The sequence below is a fragment of the Mauremys reevesii genome, linkage group 4, assembly GCF_016161935.1.
Source record: "Mauremys reevesii isolate NIE-2019 linkage group 4, ASM1616193v1, whole genome shotgun sequence".
In the NCBI taxonomy this organism is placed as follows: domain Eukaryota; kingdom Metazoa; phylum Chordata; order Testudines; family Geoemydidae; genus Mauremys; species Mauremys reevesii.
In genome coordinates, this window is record NC_052626.1 from 64,096,440 (window position 1) to 64,114,772 (window position 18,333).

Here is an 18,333-nt window from a genome sequence, read left to right on the forward strand (position 1 = left end):
CAGGAGGTGCCACACGCTGCTCTTGCCCGCAGGCTCTGCCCCCCAGCTCCCATTGGCTATGGTTCCGGCTAATGGGAGTGTGGTGCCGGTGCTTGGGGCAGGGGCAGCATGTGGAGCCCTGTGGCCCCCCTGCCTAGAATCTGGACCTTCCAGGGTGCACCACAGTGCCAGGACAGGTAGGGACTAGCCTGCTTAGCCCTGCAGCACTGCTGACTGAACTTTTAACGGCCCAGTCAGCAGTGCTGACCAGAGCCACCAGGGTCCCTTTTTGACCAGGCAACCCTAGGCTAAACTAATACAGATTTGTAAAATCTTTTGAAATGCTTTTGTTGAAGATGCTTTAAAAAAAAAGTGGAACAAATTAAAGAGGCCCAGTACCATGAAGATGGAGAAGATATATCAGTTACTTTAGTAACATGCATGTTACCAGATTGCCAAAACTCAGCAACAGAGTTGGCCCAACCACTTAGCAAGAGTTTCTTGTTCCCCACAAACACAAAGAAAGAGGGAAGAGTCCATTGAGAACATTCACATCACGCTTCAGCAGCCACTCTACTGAGAAGCATTGGCAGTCTCAGAGAGAACTGCATCCAGTACTCCTCAGATGATCATTAGGATAGAATCATAGGACTGGAAGGAATCTCGAGAGGTCTTCTAGTCCAGTCCCCTGCTCTCATGGCAGGACTAAGTATTATCCAGACCATGTTTGTCTAACCTGCTCTTAAAAATCTCCAATGATGGAGATTCCACAACTTATTCCAGTGCTTAACTCCTTGACAGCTAGGATATTTTTCCTAATGTTCAACCTAAACCATCCTTGCTGCAATTTAAGCCCATTGCTTCTTGTCCTTTCTCTCCCTCCTCCTCGTAACAACCTTTTATGTTCTTGAAAACTGTTATCATTTCCCCTCTCAGTCTTCTCTTCTCCAGAGTAAACAAATCCAATCTTCCCTCATATGTCATGTTTTCTAGACCTTTAATCATTTTTGTTGCTCTTCTCTGAACTTTCTCCAATTCGTCTACATCTTTCCTGAAATGTGGCACCCAGAACCAGACACAATACTCCAGTTGAGGCCTAATCAGTGTGCAGTAGTGCGGAAGAATTACGTCTCGTGTGTTGCTTACAACACTCCAGCTAATACATCCCAGAATGATGTTTGCTTTTTTTGCAACAGTGTTATACTGTTGACTCATATTTAGTTTGTGATTCACTATGACCCCCAGATCCCTTTCTGCAGTACTCCTTCTGACCCCCACATCCATAGGCGCCAACTCCATGGAAGCTCCAGAGCTGGAGCACCCAAAGGGAAAAAATGGTGGGTGCTGAGCACCCACCAGCAGCCCTCCTATCAGCTCCCCCTCCATCCACCCATGCCTTGCACCCACCGGCGGGCCCCGCAGATCAGCACCTTCCCCTTCCTCTCCCCGTGCCTCCCACCCACCATGAACAGCTGTTTCATGGTTTGCAGGAAGCGGGGGGGGGAGGAGGAGGAGAGGAGTGAGGATGCAGTACACTCGGGGGAGGGAGTGGAACTGGGCGCAAAGGGGCAGGGTGGGAAGAGGTGGGGTGTGGGTGGGGCCTTGGGGGAAGGGGTGGAGTGGGGGCAGGGCCTGGGGTGGAGCCAGAGGTTGAGCATCCCCCAGCACTTTTAAAAGTTGGCGCCTGTGCCCAGATCCCTTTCCGCAGTATTCCTTCCTAGGCAGTCATTTCCCATTTGGTATGTGTTCCTTCCTAAGTGGAGTACTTTGCATTTGTCCGTATTGAATTTCATCCTATTTTCTTCAGACCATTTCTCCAGTTTGTCCAGATCAGAGGTGGGCAAACTTTTTGCCCCGAGGGCTGCATCGGGTTTCATAAATTGTATGGAGGGATGGTTATGGGAGGAGGTGGTGGGAGCCTCTGCCCCCCTGGGACCCCTGCCCCATCCACCCCCCATCCCCTGACTGCCCCTGGAACCCCTGCCCCTGACTGCCCCCTGCTACTCCATCCAACCCCCACCTCCTTTCTGACTGCCCCCTGGGACTTCTGCCCCCATTCAACCCCATTTCCCCCCCAACCACCACCCCAAATTCCCCTGCCCTCTATCCAACCCCCTCTGCTCCCTGCCTCCTTACTGCGCTGCCTGGAGCACTGGTGGCTGGCAGCGCTACAGCCGCGCCGTCCAGCTGGAGCCAGGCTGCCACCGCCACCACACAGCACAGAGCACAGGGTCAGGCCAGGCTCTGCAGCTGCGCTGCCCCAGGAGCTCCCAGCCCTGCTGCCCTGAGCATTGCACCGGCAGTGGAGTGAGCTGAGGCTGCGGGGAAGGGGGTGGGCAGTGGGGGAGGGGCCGGGGCTAGCATTCCGGGCCAGGAGCTTGGGGGCCGGGCAGGATGGTCCTGTGGGCCAGATGTGGCTCGCGGGTCGTAGTTTGCCCACCCCAGTCCAGATCATTTTGAATGTTAATCCTATGCTCCAAAGCACTTGCAACCCCCTCCCATCTTGGTAACATAAGATCCATATAGCCCAGTGTCCTGTCTTCTGACAGTGGCCAATGCCAGGTGCCCCAGAGGGAATGAACAGAACAGATAATCATCAAATGGTATCGTCCACAAACTTTATGAGTGTACTCTTTATGCCATATTATCTATATCACTGATGACGATATTGAACAGAACCAGACCCAGAACTGATCCCTGTACTTGATATGCCTTTACAGCTTGACTGTGAACCACTGATAACTACTCTCTTGGAACAGTTTTCCAACCAGTTCTGCACTCACCTTATAGTAGCTCCATTTAGGTTGTATTTCCCTAGTTTGTTTATGAAGTCGTGAAACAGTATCAAAAGCCTTGCTAAAGTCAAGATATATCACATCTACTCCCCCGCTATCCACAAGGCTTGTTACCCTGTCAGAGAAAGCTATTAGGTTGGTTTGACACAAATTGTTCTTGACAAATCCATGCTGACCGTTACTTATCACCTTACTATCTTCTGGGTGTCTGCAAATTGATTGCTTAATTATTTGCTCAATTATCTTTCAGGGTAGTGAAGTTATGATGACTGATCTGTAATTCTCCAGGTTGTTCTTATTCCACTTTTTATAGATAGGCACTGTATTTGCCCTTTTCCAGTCCGCTGGAAGTGCACCCATCTTCCATGACTTTTCAAAGATAATTGATAAGAAGCTGACTGAGGAGATATCTGAGCCACTGAGTATTCTAGAATGTATTTCATCAGGCCCTAGTGACTTGAAGACATCTAAGTTGTCTAAGTATTATTTAACTTGTTCTTTCCCTATTTTAGCCTCTTATCCTACCTCATTTTCACTGGCATTCACTATGTTAGATGTCCAAGCACTACTAAACTTTTTTGGTAAAAACTGAAGCAAAAAAGTAATTTAGCACTTCTACTATATCCATATTTTCTGTTATTGTTTCCCGCCACCCCTGAGTAATGGGCCTACCCTGTCCTTGGTCTTCCTCTTGCTTCTAATATATTTGTATAATTTTTTTTTGTTACCTTTATGTCTCTAGCTAGTTTAATCTCATTTTGTGCCTTGGCCTTTCTAATTTTTTCCTACATGCTTGCGTTGTTTGTTTATATGCATCCTTTGTAATTTGACCTAGTTTCCGCTTTTTGTAGGACTCTTTTTTGAGTTTCAGATCATTGAAGATCTCCTGGTTAAGCCAGGGTGGTCTCTTTCCATATGTCCTATCTTTCCTACACAGTGGAATACTTTGCTCTTGTACCCTCAATGATTTCTCTTTGAAAAACTGCCAACTCTCTTGAACTCTTTTCCCCCTTACATTTGCTTCCCATGGAATCTTACCTACCAACTCCGAGTTTGCTGAAGTCTGCCTTCTTGAAATCCATTATCTTTATTGTGCTGTTTTCCCACCTACCATTCCTTAGAATCATGAACTCTATCATTTCATGATCACTTTCACCCAAGCTTCCTTCCACTTTCAAATTCTCAACCATTTGCTCCCTCTTTATCAAAATCAAATCTAGAAAAGTCTCTCCACCTTCTAGAGGACCTAATTATTTGCAAGATCTCAAGATAGTGGTGGTGGTGGAAAATGAGCCATAAATTGCTTTCCCCCACCCAGTCCTGGAAATGAAAAGAAGGCGGGGCAAGCTACCAGTTTTCTTCACTTCTTGACCTGCCACCAGAGATTGGCACCAGTTCAGATCGGACCCTATTTCCACTCCAGTTTTGCTGCTAGAGTGGGAGAGCAGGCTTTTGTGTGTGTTACTGAGTCATCAGTGAGGATCCTGAAAGTATGTGCAATGCTAAGACAGCGTATCAGCAGAAAAGGCTGTATCCTCCTGGCTTTGAGAGAGGAGTGGGAATAAAACTCAGACCCCAGGGGCCTAGTGAAAAGCCCAGTAGTAGCACACAGACTTCTTTGTGTAACTCCCATGTGAAAACTGTGGTAACCCAACCTGAGAAGCAGTGGGGGTGAGGGGACTCTTTCAGTGAGTGATTACAAGAGTAGGAGTGGGGAAATCACTAATAGCATGAGAACAAGGTGAAGGGAAATCAGCCACCCCCCCCCCCAAAAAAAAACAACCACCCGTCAGCACAGTCCCTAAGATAAAGTGCGCTACGGCACAAGCTCCCCCGCCCCCAATTACCAATACACGCGCTCACCCCTGCGCAAGCCACTCTCCCACCCCGGCTTCACCCCACCGCCCTCAGCCACGTTCTGCGGGCGGTGCAGAGCCGGCCTTGGAAACCACAACTCCCGGCCGCCCGTGCGCGCCGGCGGCGCCTCGTTCCGCGGTGCTCACCCTGGGACTTGCAGTCCGCCAGCGGCTCCGCAGGCATGAGGGCGCGGCGCGGAAGCGCCAGTACTACAGCTCCCGGCGTGCCTGGGCGCCCTCTGCTCCTTCCTCCGCGCTCACCTTCCTGTCTTCGCGGCGAGAAAATAAGCCTGAAGTTCCCTGCGATCAGCTGATCCCCTCTGACAACAAGGGGAGACGGAGGCGAGGAGCTGGGGAACTGGCACAGGCACCCCGCGGGGGCAGTCAGCCTGCCTGGGGGGGCTGACACAGCCATCCCGGGGCTACACCTCAACGTGGTCGGGGAGCGGGGCAGACTCCCCCCAGGCTGCTGAGAGGAGGAGGAAGAGGCGGCTGGGACCTGACTCAGTCACTAAGTACTGGAGGGAGGAAGAGAAGGAGGAGGAGGAGGAAGGTGCCCGCTGTTTTGTAAACAATAGACTGGGTCATGGAGTCCCTTTTGGGGGCCTTCTTTGTTCCTAGGCTCAGTATATCCTATCCCTCTCGCAAACCCGCCTGCCGATGATAGTGTTGTTATTGTTTAACAGAAGGAATTACAGCTTTTAAAAAAACTGTTTAAAATGACAAAATGTTGTTTAGTCTGGTTTAAGGTAGGCGAATGGTGAAAGTATGAGCAGGCAAGCAGGCGATACTGCTGTTATTTAGTAAATGTAGAATTGTTTAAAGAAATGTGAAATGACTAAAGAAAACATTTGTTTTAGCTCCAGGCAGAGTCTGTATTTGGAGTGATCAAGACACAACTGTAAACAGTGTATAGGTGCAGTTTAACCCTCCTTGGCACCTCCCTTTCGCCCTATCATTGATGACATTTTTAATAAGTTATTGCTTTAAATAAGTGTTTAAAATGACCAAGAAAAAAAATGTTGATTGTTTTGATTTAAGGTAGGTGAAGAACCAGGCCACAAATATAATCAGTCAGCTTAAATCTTTAAAAAGTTGTTTGTTTTTTAAAATACATTTTAAATGACAAGTTAGCTGACTTAGTCATGATAGGCTTTGTATATGGCGTGGCAACTGTAAACAAGTGTGTTCAGACAAAGACTAGTTGATCTGCAAGGTACATGTAGCAGTTATTTATTTTAGTAGCCTTATTTTGGAAATACTATGTGTGTGCGGCATACAAACAAATGTCAGTGTGGTTATAATAACTTAGATTTTGTATCCAGAATGACAGGGCTGAGCATACAAGGATAATTTCTTCTTTAGGAAAGCAGATCAGGAAAGTCCCTGGAGTGCTGTGAACTCTGAGGGAGGAGCTTAACTGTGGGGTGAGACTAGTGAATTTTCTAGGGATACAATGCTCTGCACTGTGCATTTCTAAGGTTAACTCATTTCTTCTTAAGATCGTATGTTGCTAATTAAAATTCATCTTTTTTCCCTCCCTTGGCTCCAGGTGTTCCAGGGAAACATTTGAACCTGTCTATTGAAATACCCCAGTCTGATTTCTCTAGATCACTGAAACTACAGCTTCAAGTTAAGTAGAAAACCCTGTGGGTCAGCAATTGAAACAACCATTCTTGTTTAAGGTTATTTTAGAGAAAGAACACTTCATCTGCACTTTACATATCATTAAACCTTTTTTGGGGTGGAGGGAGAGATTCAGTGTTCAGGCTGGTACAAATCTTTACAGGAGCAGTCATTACATTGTTTATCAAGTTAAGAATCCAAAATCTCTTTGCAGCTTTTTGTCCTTGTGAAGACAGATTAATTTTACAACTGAAAGCTCTTGAAAACCTGTATACATTTCCATTTGAAAAAAACAAACTGATCAGATAAATACAACTTAAAAAAAAAAAAAAGCTGACGATGAGTGCTCATGCTCAAACAGCAGAGAAGGGACTCAACACAGCACTCCTGTGTCAGGAAAGTTACGTTTGCAGTGGGACCGATGAAGCAGTCTTTGAGTGCGATGAGTGTGGGACCCTGCAATGTCAGCGCTGTGAAGAAGAGTTGCACAGGCAGGAAAGGCTGCGAAACCATGAACGGACCCGTATAAGACCTGGCCATGTTCCTTACTGCGACAACTGCAAGGGTGCCAATGGGAATATAATGCACAACAATGCCACAGGATCCAGGCAGAGGGCAGCAATGCGGTGCCAGATGTGCAAAATAAACCTATGCGTGGAGTGTCAGAAGAGGATGCACGCTGGGGGAAACAAAAGGAAACACCCAATTACCGTGTACCATGGTAGCAAACACCAAGAGGAAGAGGAGGAAGGGATGGATGAGGAGACCAAGAGGAGGAAGATGACAGAAAAGGTTGCAAGTTTCCTCCTGGTGGATGAAACTGAAGAGATTCAGGTAAGAACTATTGTGTCCTTTGAACAGACAAGATATTTTAGTTTCTGTGTTAACCATACTTCTTGATAGTTCTGTTAGACTCCACTTGACTAATTCTTTATGTAGTCAGACACCTGGAATCGTAAAACAGCACTAATGATGAAATTGGGATAATCTGCTCTTGGTGCTAAATTAGCATCCTTGACCAAAGAGACATAGTGCACAGGAATTTTCTTATATGCCTAGCATATGCTAATGGTTATCATCCAAGAAGGAGACCATCTCCTGCTGAGGTAGTCAAAAGACCACCTTGATAAGCCCTTTGCGCAGCAGGAGTCTTCTTTGGGAGAGATCATGTGATTAATGAGCAGAGCTGTGGGAAGAACTGGGTGGACTAATGGAGAACAGATCAAGATAAGCTGTCTCTGCACAGGGAACCCAGCTAACACAGATGATAAAGTGGTTTGTTTTAGGATTTTTTGTTTGTTTGTTTGTTTGTGGGAGGGAGAGGAAGAGAAGATAGAAGTGACAAAGTTCTATAAGAAAATCTAGACTTGTGGGTGCCATCCGGGCCTCGAGATACTGTGCTTAGGGTGTTACAGTCACAGGTATGATTTTAAAACTCCTACTGAACACAGCTGGGGTGAACTGATTGCCCATTCCTTTGTGCAAAGAATGTATGTAAAGATAGTACTATTACTCATCAGCTCAGAATGACCACTGCAGGAGAGCCTATTTTACCATCACCCTGATTAGTGTATAATAAATACTACTACCAGGCATGAGGGGCAGCGTGGGAGAAAGCACAAAAGGTTCAAAGACAGGAGGTGACCTAGACAGAGTGATGAGCTAGGAAAATAACCTATCCAGTAGCATTCAATGTGGATAGGAGAGGGGCGAAACTGAATTTGTCAAGGCTAAAGAAAAGGATGTTCCAGTAATCGAGACCTGAGATGAGAGTTTTAGTTGTATGGATGGCTACAAGAGGCCATATCTTTGAGATATTATGCAGAAAGAATCTGAAAGATTTAGATGTAGCTTGGATGTGAGGACTTAGAGAGAGGTCTGAGTCAAAGATCATTTCCAGGTTACGGGCCTGAGTGACAGGCAAGATAATGATGTTATCCTCAGGGATCAAGAAAGGAGGTAGTCTCCCTCCCCACAAGCCCTTCCCATTAAGCGATGTCTTTTAGCCATGATGAGGTAGAGATGACTACTAGATATCCATGATGGCACGTAAGAGACAGGCTGAGATTTTATTTTGAACAGGTGCTCCCTGTAAACATCCTTAGAACTTGCTCATGATCCTCAAAACTCTCCTTTGCCATGAGGCCTACAAAAAACTTAGCAATGATTATGCTGCTGGTATGCTGAGTCCACTGCCTATCGTGCTGACCAATCCTGTCTTATTGTTTCTTTTTACTTCCTTATCTATATCCATCCCTTGTGTCTTGTCTTATACTTAGATTGTAAGCTCCTTTGGGCAGGGACCATCTTTTCTGTGTTTATATAGCAGTTAGCACAGTGGAGTTTTGGGCTGTGAGTATAGTCCCTAGGCGCTATGGTACTACAAATAATAGGTTAGCTTTGCTAAACTTTTCATCTTACCTCTTATAGTAGCTTTGGCCTAAGAATCACAGAGAACTGATTTAATGGGTGGGTCTTACCACAGGGTATGAATCCAATCCTTTGGTGTAGTCTCACCATCAGTAGCAGGTGGGATAATATCAGTTTGTCCAAGATTATAATTATGTCATGTACACCCTTAGGTAGAGTAAGCAGCCTCCTGGGCTCCAGCTGATCATGGAGCTGGTTGATCATATGGATTCTGCCTTCTATAGCATGAGGTGACTGACTTATGAACCTAGAGCAGCAGTCATAAGAGACAGCTAGGCCTCTTGTTCTTGGTCAAAGTGGGGCAAGGAAAAAAGCTTTGTGGCTAGAGTTTCTTAACAAAGAGAGGAAGAAAGCTTCCTGCAGCAAGTTACAAGGGGCTAGGTTCCTGGAAGCCACATGTTAAATGGAGAAAGGAGGGTCCATTTATTGTTGATTCTCTCAGCTGAAACTCCCACAGCAACCAACATCTCCCTCTCCAATTTAAGAGTTTTCCTTGCCTTGTTAACAGAGCAACCCTTTCCACCTCCCGAGTCTAGCCCCATGCTTGGGTTTCTCTGTAACCCCTGCAGTGAGACATCTGTTGCTCAAGGGTATGAAATTGAGCTTCTTCCTGCCAAACACTGCACAGGATATACATACCGCTCCATGGAAAGACTAAAGAAAGTTTAGATGCCCTGGATGACTGCTGATGGAAGGGAAACCACATCCTGTACTTGCCCCAAGGATGGCCCATTAAAGATGATCTGGTTGGTCATTTTATGCAACTGTTGGGTAATAGGTTGCTCTGCTGTTAGGGTCCAATGTTCCCTCTAATTTAAAGGTTACATGCACTCTTGATGGAAAGCTGCTTTAAGGAGCATTGCTTAGCTACTTCACTCCCTGAATAGTCCTGAAAATACTGGGGCTTCCCTTTATTACGTACTGGCTTGAGCCAGGTCAGAGTCTAGAGGTGAAAGGATAGAAAAACATGGAACACATTTTCCTAAAGAGGGAATCCTTAGCAATCAAAACAAAGTAACAAAATGACTTCTGTCTTTGGAGAAGATCTTATCTCTGTTTTACTGCCTGCCTCTGTGTGCAGAGAAGCATTTGTATAGCAAATGCTCCCAGTTTCTGTAACACTTTCTCTCCCCTCTGCTGATGTGGGAATATTTTGATGACGCTGTCAGCCTGAGCCTTTTCCCCAGGACTGTACTCTGCTTTCCTGCAGCCTTAAGTTCCACAGTGGGGCCTTTGCCTCAGACTTTTAAAAGGAAGCAGAGTTGTGACACCAATCAGACACAGGGCTTGACAGAGGTTCCAAACTCTTAGGGGTGGGGCGTCTTGTTTGCATGGTCTGAAACTGGGGCTTCCATGTCCCTGGCATCCGTTTCACCTGTTTTCCTTTCTCTCTCCCTCTTTATTTGGTTTAGGACGCTTTTCTTTCCTATGTATCTTTGTGAATTTGTTTCTCCCCAGCTTCTATTAATGTCTCTGTTCTCAGTCCCTGTCATTCCCTCCCCAGCACTTCCTCATCTCTCTCCTACTCCTTTTCCAGTTCCCTCTCCCCCACTTGGTTGGCTTTCTGTTCTCCCAGTGCAAAGGATGGGAGCAGCTGAAAAGTGTTGACAGATAAAATGCTCCTACAAAGCAGCCCCTCCCTCTCCACCTCCCAGGTCTGTAAGCATTTTGGAGAACATTAGGATACTTTTTTCTTAGAAGTGTGAGAGGAGTAATACAAAACTCAGCAGAATACACAACCCTGCCAGTGGTTCCTAGCCTGACTCCTGGCTGATTTGAAAAATAATCCTTGGAAAGCATTTTATCATCACTTTTCTCCCTATGGCTTGCTTGTTCTGCCTTCCCCCTGGGCAACTGGCTGTTTCTTGCCTCAGTGAGTGCAGGTTCCCTTTCCTGCTTTTTGCCACTCACCACTGCATGTGTGTGGTCACACTTCTGCCCTCTTGCTGAACAAGGCACAGCTCTGAAAAGCAAGCTGTAGGCTACTTATCAGTTGCGTGTCCCTTAGTCCCAGGATGGTTTTTCAAAACCTATCTAAACTAGGATTATTGGCAGATATGCTGGTGCCTTCCCCATGCTTACCAAAGGGCTCTTTGTAGGGTTCCAGTGAGAGCAGAAGACAGGCAGAGCAAGTAGAGGCTTAAAGAGAAGCCATGGGAGGCAAAGTCAGGTAATCTCCTGACCCCTTTTCTCCTCTCATCCAATCTCTCTTGGCCTTTCCCACTGCTGTACTCCCCTGTTCCAGCAGGGGCCAGTCAGGTGAGTCTACATGTCACAGCAACCTAACCCCCCTTTGTCCCCCACACAACAACAGTTTGGTTTTGCCAACCTCCTGCAAGGCTGGAGAGTCTGAGCCTGTGTTAAGCTGGGATCTAAGGTCTGAGCCCTATTGCTTTCCTTTGTGCACACAGCTTCGGTTTGATTCGGGTCACAGAAGTGCTCTCCCAGGTCTCTTTCCTTTCCTTAGTCCACACTTCTCTGCACTCAGCACTCTCTGTTGTCTTAGGCTCTGCTGCACTTCTGCCTTGCAAATGGCAGCAGCCCAGCAGCAGCACAGCAGCCAGTCAGCATTAGCTCTGGGTCTGAGTGCCTTATCAGAGCACCTGCAGGGTTGCAGAGCCTGCAGGGTTTTCAGAAGAGAGCTAGCTTCTTCTGACAGAGGAGAGACTGCTTCTGGGTCTGAGAGCACAGCCAGAGTTTGCAGGTACAACAAGTGCATACAGCCCCAGGAGGGCCAGGAGGGGGAGGGCCAGGAGCCCTGAGGAGGGAGGAGGAGGGGGATGCAAGGAGCAGCAGCAGAAGACTCCTGGATCAGCACAACTTGGGGAGGATGACCCCCAACATCCTGGCTTCTCCCCTTCCCTGCAGGGTAGCCTCTTCGTCCCCTCTCCACTCTCTGCCCCTGCCCCCACTCTCCCTGGGGCTGCGTGTGCAGAGGTGCCTGGGAAACATGCACTATCAGGGTGGCGAGTGGGAGTCAGCCCCAAAACCTCTCTGCAGCCTCCTGTCACTGCTGAGCAGAGCTTGCCTGGAGCAGGGAGCAAAGCTGACAGGCGGGAGGTAGCTCCCGACTGCCGGGATGTTGGGGGTCACCCCTTCCCCAGCTTTGAGTCAGGAGCTCTGCTGCTCTCCCTCCCTGCAGAGCAGCTGCTTGTTCCCCACTCCACTCCGTGGCTTTTGCTCCTGGGTCTTCCCTGCCCTCCCTGGGGCTGCGTGTGAAGGGGCATACGGGCACAGTGAGGGCGGTGAGTTGGAGCCAGGCCCACAGCTTCTGGGGTGCAGTGGGGGCAGGGATAAGGGATCCCGAGGGAGTGCTGGCGTACACTGTACCTCAAACCCCGGGGATGCACTTCACTGCTCCAGAGCTGGCAGCGGCCAGGCTGAGGGGTGTGTAGGTGTTTTCCCTCTGAAACCTACATTTTATGTCAAACTTCAAAACAGACAAAACTAAATAATAAACAACCAACCAAAACCACCTTCATGGAATATCCCATTTTAAAAATTAAGAATTGCCAAGTTTCATTTGAATAGTCTGACAGCCCTGGAGCCCGGTGGCCCAATTATCCTTGGAACAGCAAAGAATGTGTGGGCTATAGATAGACTAGATGTTTTGCAGCATGAGCTTTTTCTCGTGGTGAATACCCACTTCATGCATGGTGACTGAACTGGGTATTCACCAAAAACTCACTCTGGCTGCTCTGCTGCAAAACATATGTAAGGTGCTATGCTTTAAGAACCAGAGCTTCTTGCAGACTAACACCAGACATCCTTGGAACAGGAGCATGTGGGCATTTTCCTGCCAATGTGACTCAGCCTAGAGGTGAAGAGCCCAATTCTCATATTAGATGGTAATTCATTCTACTGACACAGCTATGAGAGGAGCTAATTATGCAGTTTATGAGCTCCTTATGGACACTGGGGTCTCATCAATAGCACCCATCACAGTTAGGAAACAGGGTGGGCAGTAGAGTTTTCCCACAGTGCAACACATTTGTAAGGTTAGAGTGTCAACATAGGAAGGGGTGTGAAAGACGCTCTGGGATAGGGTTACTTTGACTCAGGTCTGTGCACTGCAGTGTGGATTCCAGAACCCTCAATTTGAACACAGGTCAGAAAATCCTTACCCTAGGGTTAAAATGCAGTGTACATACTCAAGCCCAGGGTTCCCTGACATTGGTCAGCTGATGTGAGTCCCACTAACCTTAGGCTTACATTGCTGTGTAGACGTACCCCCAGAGGCAGGTACAGGAGCAGCCCTTGGAGCTCAGTGCCTCCCATTGCTTTTTCCTCACCGGTGATGTTGGCTGAGTAACTTGGTGGTCATGTGAAACTGGAACTGTCATATTCCTCCTAGTGAGGTCTTGACTCCTTGCCTCCCCTCCCACCCAGTTCTATTTCACACTTTCCCATTGGGCTAGTGGGAGACTAGATTAAGAGAGAGTTTATGTAGAAAATATTCTTTAAATATAACCCCATCAAAGGCCCTTGCATAAGATGCTTCTGCCTCACAATGAAGTTAAACTTTGTTAGTATGGAGGGAGTGTTGTCTAGTAGTTAGAAAAGATGTCTGAGTTAGGACTGCTGGATACCGTCCTTGGCTGTTACTGACTTACTGTCCATTTGGCAAGTCACTTCACTTGCCTGTGCCTCCCTGTTATAATTAGAGATATACCAATCTCCTAGAACTGGAAGGGACCTTGAAAGGTCATTGAGTCCAGCCCCCCTGCCTTCACTAGCAGGACCAATTTTTGCCCCAGATCCCTAAGTGGCCCCCTCAAGGATTGAACTCACAACCCTGGGTTTAGTAGGCCAATGCTCAAACCACTGAGCTATATTTGTAGAATTAGGGTGATAACACCTGCTTTCCTCACAGTACACTGGGAGGCCAATGATTCTGAATACTATGAGTACAAAGTAGTATTAGCATTCCTGTTCCATTCTTGTCAGCTGTTCTAAAAAATAACCAGGTTGGAGTCCTCACAGAGCAGAGGAAGTGTTCATTGTTCTCAGATTAGCACAAAAGTAAAAAAGAGTACTCCACCTAGGGGATCAGTTACCAGACTATCGACCTTGCTTTCAGAAGTCGTTAGCTGTTTCGTACCACCCAGCTGCCCCTCATGGATGTAGCCTCCCTGGTAATTGCTCGGTTCCCAATCACTATCTTGTCTCAGGGCTGTGGCAGGGTAATGGGGCCTCTTTACAGTTTTTCCCAACAATATGCCTGGTCTGCCTCATGACCTTTGAAATTGGATTCACAGTCTCCATTTGCTTGCCCAAAATTTGTAAAAAAAAAAAAAAAAAGGTTTTATCACTCCTGCCTTCTTGCCTTTCACAGGCAAGAGTCCAACAGTCCCATGTTCCAGGCGTGGACAACATTCAATAATGTTATGTTATTATTTAATGCCCAGATGTGCCAATCAGGATCACATTGTGCTAGGAGCTGTACAAACACACATGAAGATACTGCCTCCTCCCCAAAGAATTTTCATTCTAAGAATAAAGATGGCCCTGATTTTCTCCCTACTGTGGCCCCTTTACACCATTCCATAGGCAAAAAGAGGGTACAGTGGCCTGCCCTTAGGGAATACCCTCAGTGTAAAGGGGCTTCCCTGGTGGAACAGTCCTCTATGCAACTCCTTGCAGCCCCCAACACAAGGGGAGAGTTAATGGTGGGAAGGGGCATGGCTGGAGTGAGCTGTGCGCTGACTATTCTGGGCTGACAGTGGCCCATAGGCAGCTGTGGGGGCCACATATAGAATTCTGGAGGCACAAAGTTCATTTAAAGCCTCTTTTGTTCCCTTCCCTCCCCACTGCCTGGGCTGCATCTCAGAATTAGGGCCTATGATGGTATAAGGTCTTGTTCCTGCAAATATTTATGCCCATAGTTACCTATCTTTATTAGTCCTATTGAAGTCTGAGACTACTCAGGGTACTGTAAAATTAAACATGTGCAGAAGTGTTTGCAGGATCAGGGCCTAATTCACAATGAAACATTAGATTTTAATTATAAGTAAGGAATACTTGATTTTATAAATTAACTACTTTGCACAACCCTTTTGGAAAGACTTTTCACACTAGAAAAAAATCTCATGACAAGAAAGAAGAAATATTAGATAAACTGAGTAGGAAACCAAATCTACAGATTACCTTTTAGACTAAATGCTCCACTTCGATCCTTCTGGCCCACTTGTCACACTGCCTGCTCAGAATGGAATCTCTGGTCTCTGAGGCATTTGAAAGCTGGAAAGGAGTGATAGAAACAGGGTTGAATTAAGGCAATCTGAGTCCCTAGGCGCACCGTAACATAGAGCCCCACTATGGCCCCATCTGCATTCCATGGTCCTGAATCCCATTTGGAGTGGCATGGCAGAGGGAGGGCTCCCTCTCCTTGTAGAGAGTCCCTTTCCCCTGGAGTGACAGAAGGGACTTTCCCCTGCTCCCCTCCCCTGGGGGGCAGCAAGGACACCAACAGGAGTCCCCTCTGGAGGTGTAGGAACAGCAGCATGGGGCCCCCCAGTAACTATCTCAGCAGCTGAGGTGCATTGGGGTTACTGCGCTTTTCTCATGGCACAGTTTCCTCCGGGGGGTGGCGCTGGTGGGGCTCCCCAAAGCACTGAGATGCATGGAGTAGTTCACACCTCTCAGAGCCATTCTCTCAGTTTGCAGAACCAGACAGATATCGTTCCATCTGTTATGCTCGGTTCATGTTTTCAGACTTCAATTCACAAACATATGGCCTAGATTTTGGTTTTTTTCCCAAGGAAAGCTGAGATTCTGAGTTCATTGCCTGATTCCAGGAGCTGGCATTTTAGGCCTGGGTCTGAAGTGCCTCGGCCTTAATCCAGTCCTGGATGGAGCCCCGTAGTTTGAATAATTTAAAACTGAACTGGCCAAAACATTAGTATCATAGGGAGCCATGCTGCCTTGGGAAAGATGGACTGGGTCTCTTTGATTCCCAACTTTTATGATTTAAATGCTAACCCTTTCTGAGATTTGCTGCCTAAAAATGCCTGACTTCTGCGTTTCAGAAGTTCAGTACTGCCTGTTATGGAGGCACTGGGTGAGACCACACAGTTAAAATTGCAACTGCTATTCCATTATAAAGCTTAATTTGACTCTTTCCCACTCTGACTTTAGTTGAAAGAGCCATTGGTCTGAATTGATGTAGGTATTACCAGTTTTAAAAATGATTTTTAGAAGTGTAGAAATAGAATGGTTTGTTTTGCATAACTTAAAAAAAACAACAATGATTTTTAGATTGAAAAAAGTCCTTCTGGGATTCATTTATTTGTGCTATTTTTGTCTAGACAGTGGTTTATTTCAGATGTTTGAAAATTGATATATATATGACACATTTGAACACACTGCCAGGAATCTTGTCATTTATTTTTCCATTGATTTCTGGGTTTTTTTTGTTTTTTTTTTTTTAAAATATACACTTTTAAGCGATGCAGTGGTTGTATGTTGGGGGATGCTGTGGCATATTGGTTGTCAACTGAGTCTGTTGAATGATAGGTTTGATGATTTATACGTTTGGCATCTAAAACTATAGATTGACAACACTTTTAAGTTTTAGTCACCAGACATGCCGTTCCAAAATGAACCCAGTCAAAGAGTAGGATTTTAAAGTGCAACAACCAATACAATTCAAACCTATATAATTCCAAACTTCAGTTCAAGACTTTCAATAGGACACTACCTGAATATCATATGAAGCATTGTTGAGTTTGTGAATTGTGTATGGCTTATGAAGAGGCAGGCTTTGTACAGCCTTTGCATGAATAAGGGTAAGACATAAAAGGTCCTATGCACAGTTCTGAGAGGAGAAAGTTCTGTGAAAAATGGATAAGGTTAATTTAGACGTGGTAGTCGTTGTGAGTGTTTTGCCTGTGGGTCAGAGTTCAGTTTGTTTGGGTGCCAGTCATAGAGAATGTTTTCATTTTGTGTGTGTGTGTGGTTTTTTTTTTTTACATGAACTTTAACGTATATTGTTAATAAATGAAATCAGTGTCAAGAAATTCATGGTCAGGCGGTTCATCTTGGGCTATCTTTTTACCTTCTTCCTGATCCTGTCAGTTCATATGGCCCATAAATCTCTGGAAAGGTATGTGTTGACTTCAGTGGGCTTTGGATCAGGCTTTATTGGGTAAAGTTCAAAACAATGTACTTAGCTTCCAGACAAGTTAACATCCAAGTTTTTTGACAGTCTGTGTTTCATGTCCTCAGGATGATCAAGAGAAGTTATGTTAACAGTTCTCTCTGCTTTTATTATTGCTCAAGTTTCATGTTATTAGATTAGGTGTTAGAAATTTATAAGTATATAATTCCCTCTACAAGTGAGCCAAACATGAACCACATTAGCACTGTGGATCTTTGTCCCAGTCTAGCAGCTGATCCACGTGGAAGGATAAGAGTCTACAGCTCCTACCGCTACAGAAGTGATCCCTTTAATTATAGTGATAGAGTTTCATGCTTTCAGTGCTGAAGGTTCCACATTCAAACCCACTAACAACCCACTCAGGGTATGTCATCAAAAGTGCACATTAGAGAGGTGCTTTTATGTAAGTATATGGCAATTATTAACACAAATGCAAATATCATATATACCTATACAGAAAATAAGAATAAACATGGTTATAACCTGTGATATGGGGAATAAGATAAGATCTCTTTTTATTAGAGGTAGAAGAATGTGTTTATCAGTTATGATCTCTAAGTATAATAAAGCTGTAACTGAATCTCCAATGTTAGAAATGGCAAAAGGGAAGAAAGAGGAATATGGGCAGGGAGACTAGGGGCTAAGGAAAAGGACACTCTTTTTAGACAGTGCAGTTCTTTCTCTGAAATCAGATGTTGCAGTGTCATTTATGGATGTGATTTTTGTCACCCCCTGCCCCTGTGTCCACTGATATTGTCACTTTAGAGGTGTGGTGTTAGGCAGCATGAGAAATTTCCACAGCTTTGGGTTAGATGGGCTGCCACCACCCAGGCCTTGGCATCAACACCAGGAGATGCTGTTGCACACCCTGGCAGATCTGTGCCTCTTTAGGACCTCCTCCCCACCCCCCAAAAAGGGGGGGCAAGCAAGCATTTGAGTTCTAGATCTTCGTTGCTTTCAGTTGGGATGAAGCTTAACCACTGTCATTGGCTGGTGTAAATGGACCAAATCTGGATAGGGGAAGTTGGTAAGCCAGTTGCTGTGGCTGGATTTTACACCGTTGTATTCTCTAGGGATGCCCAAGTGTATTCAGGGCATTGGAAAGAGGTGAAACAGTCCAGTGTTCAGGTCACTGGCATGGTGTAATTTTAGAAGAGTGCGTGCTGAACACTAACATTGGAGCTATGCAGATTCATATCCCATTAATGCCCCTGCCCAGTGTAATGAAAGAGGTGCTGGGGCTCACTGCCCCTCCCCAGTGAGGGCCTGGTCCAGGATCAGGCCCCTAATGAATTGCAAACCCGTTGCTAGGAATTCTGTGTGGAGCTGGCCTCCTCTGACTCTCTCTAGTGCCTTCATGCGGCCAACATTGCTGATATTCCCCTACCCAGACATCTTACACCAGACATCTTGACCACATGTAATCAAAGCCACTGAAATATTCCCACTTGGTTGCCCAGCCAATAGTTAAGCAATTATTTTAATAAAG

General features: G+C 46.1%; 2 protein-coding genes across 11 annotated transcripts in view; one reads left to right on the top strand and one right to left on the bottom strand.

The window, feature by feature from the left end:
- Positions 1 to 18,333, bottom strand: part of RBM25 (RNA binding motif protein 25) — a 72,188-nt gene that overhangs the window by 45,970 nt on the left and 7,885 nt on the right. For 2 of the 3 annotated variants that reach the window (XM_039535041.1, XM_039535042.1), the window contains one exon: positions 14,834 to 14,926. The gene's annotated coding sequence lies outside the window, so the exon portion shown is untranslated. Of the gene's footprint in view, positions 1 to 4,777; positions 4,796 to 14,833; positions 14,927 to 18,333 lie in introns of those variants that run through there. The other variant, XM_039535044.1, reaches the window with a different exon arrangement.
- The window catches only part of ZFYVE1 (zinc finger FYVE-type containing 1), a 40,227-nt gene continuing 26,526 nt past the window's right edge, over positions 4,633 to 18,333 (top strand). For 3 of the 8 annotated variants that reach the window (XR_005597646.1, XM_039535047.1, XM_039535046.1), the window contains exons 1-2: positions 4,633 to 5,183; positions 6,183 to 7,090. Coding sequence is in view for 4 of the 8 variants with exons in the window: in XM_039535047.1 (XP_039390981.1) it covers positions 6,596 to 7,090 (495 nt within the window). In the remaining 4 variants the exon portion in view is untranslated. Of the gene's footprint in view, positions 5,184 to 6,182; positions 7,091 to 7,512; positions 7,532 to 7,570; positions 7,678 to 18,333 lie in introns of those variants that run through there. The other 5 variants (XR_005597647.1, XM_039535049.1, XM_039535048.1 and 2 more) reach the window with 4 other exon arrangements.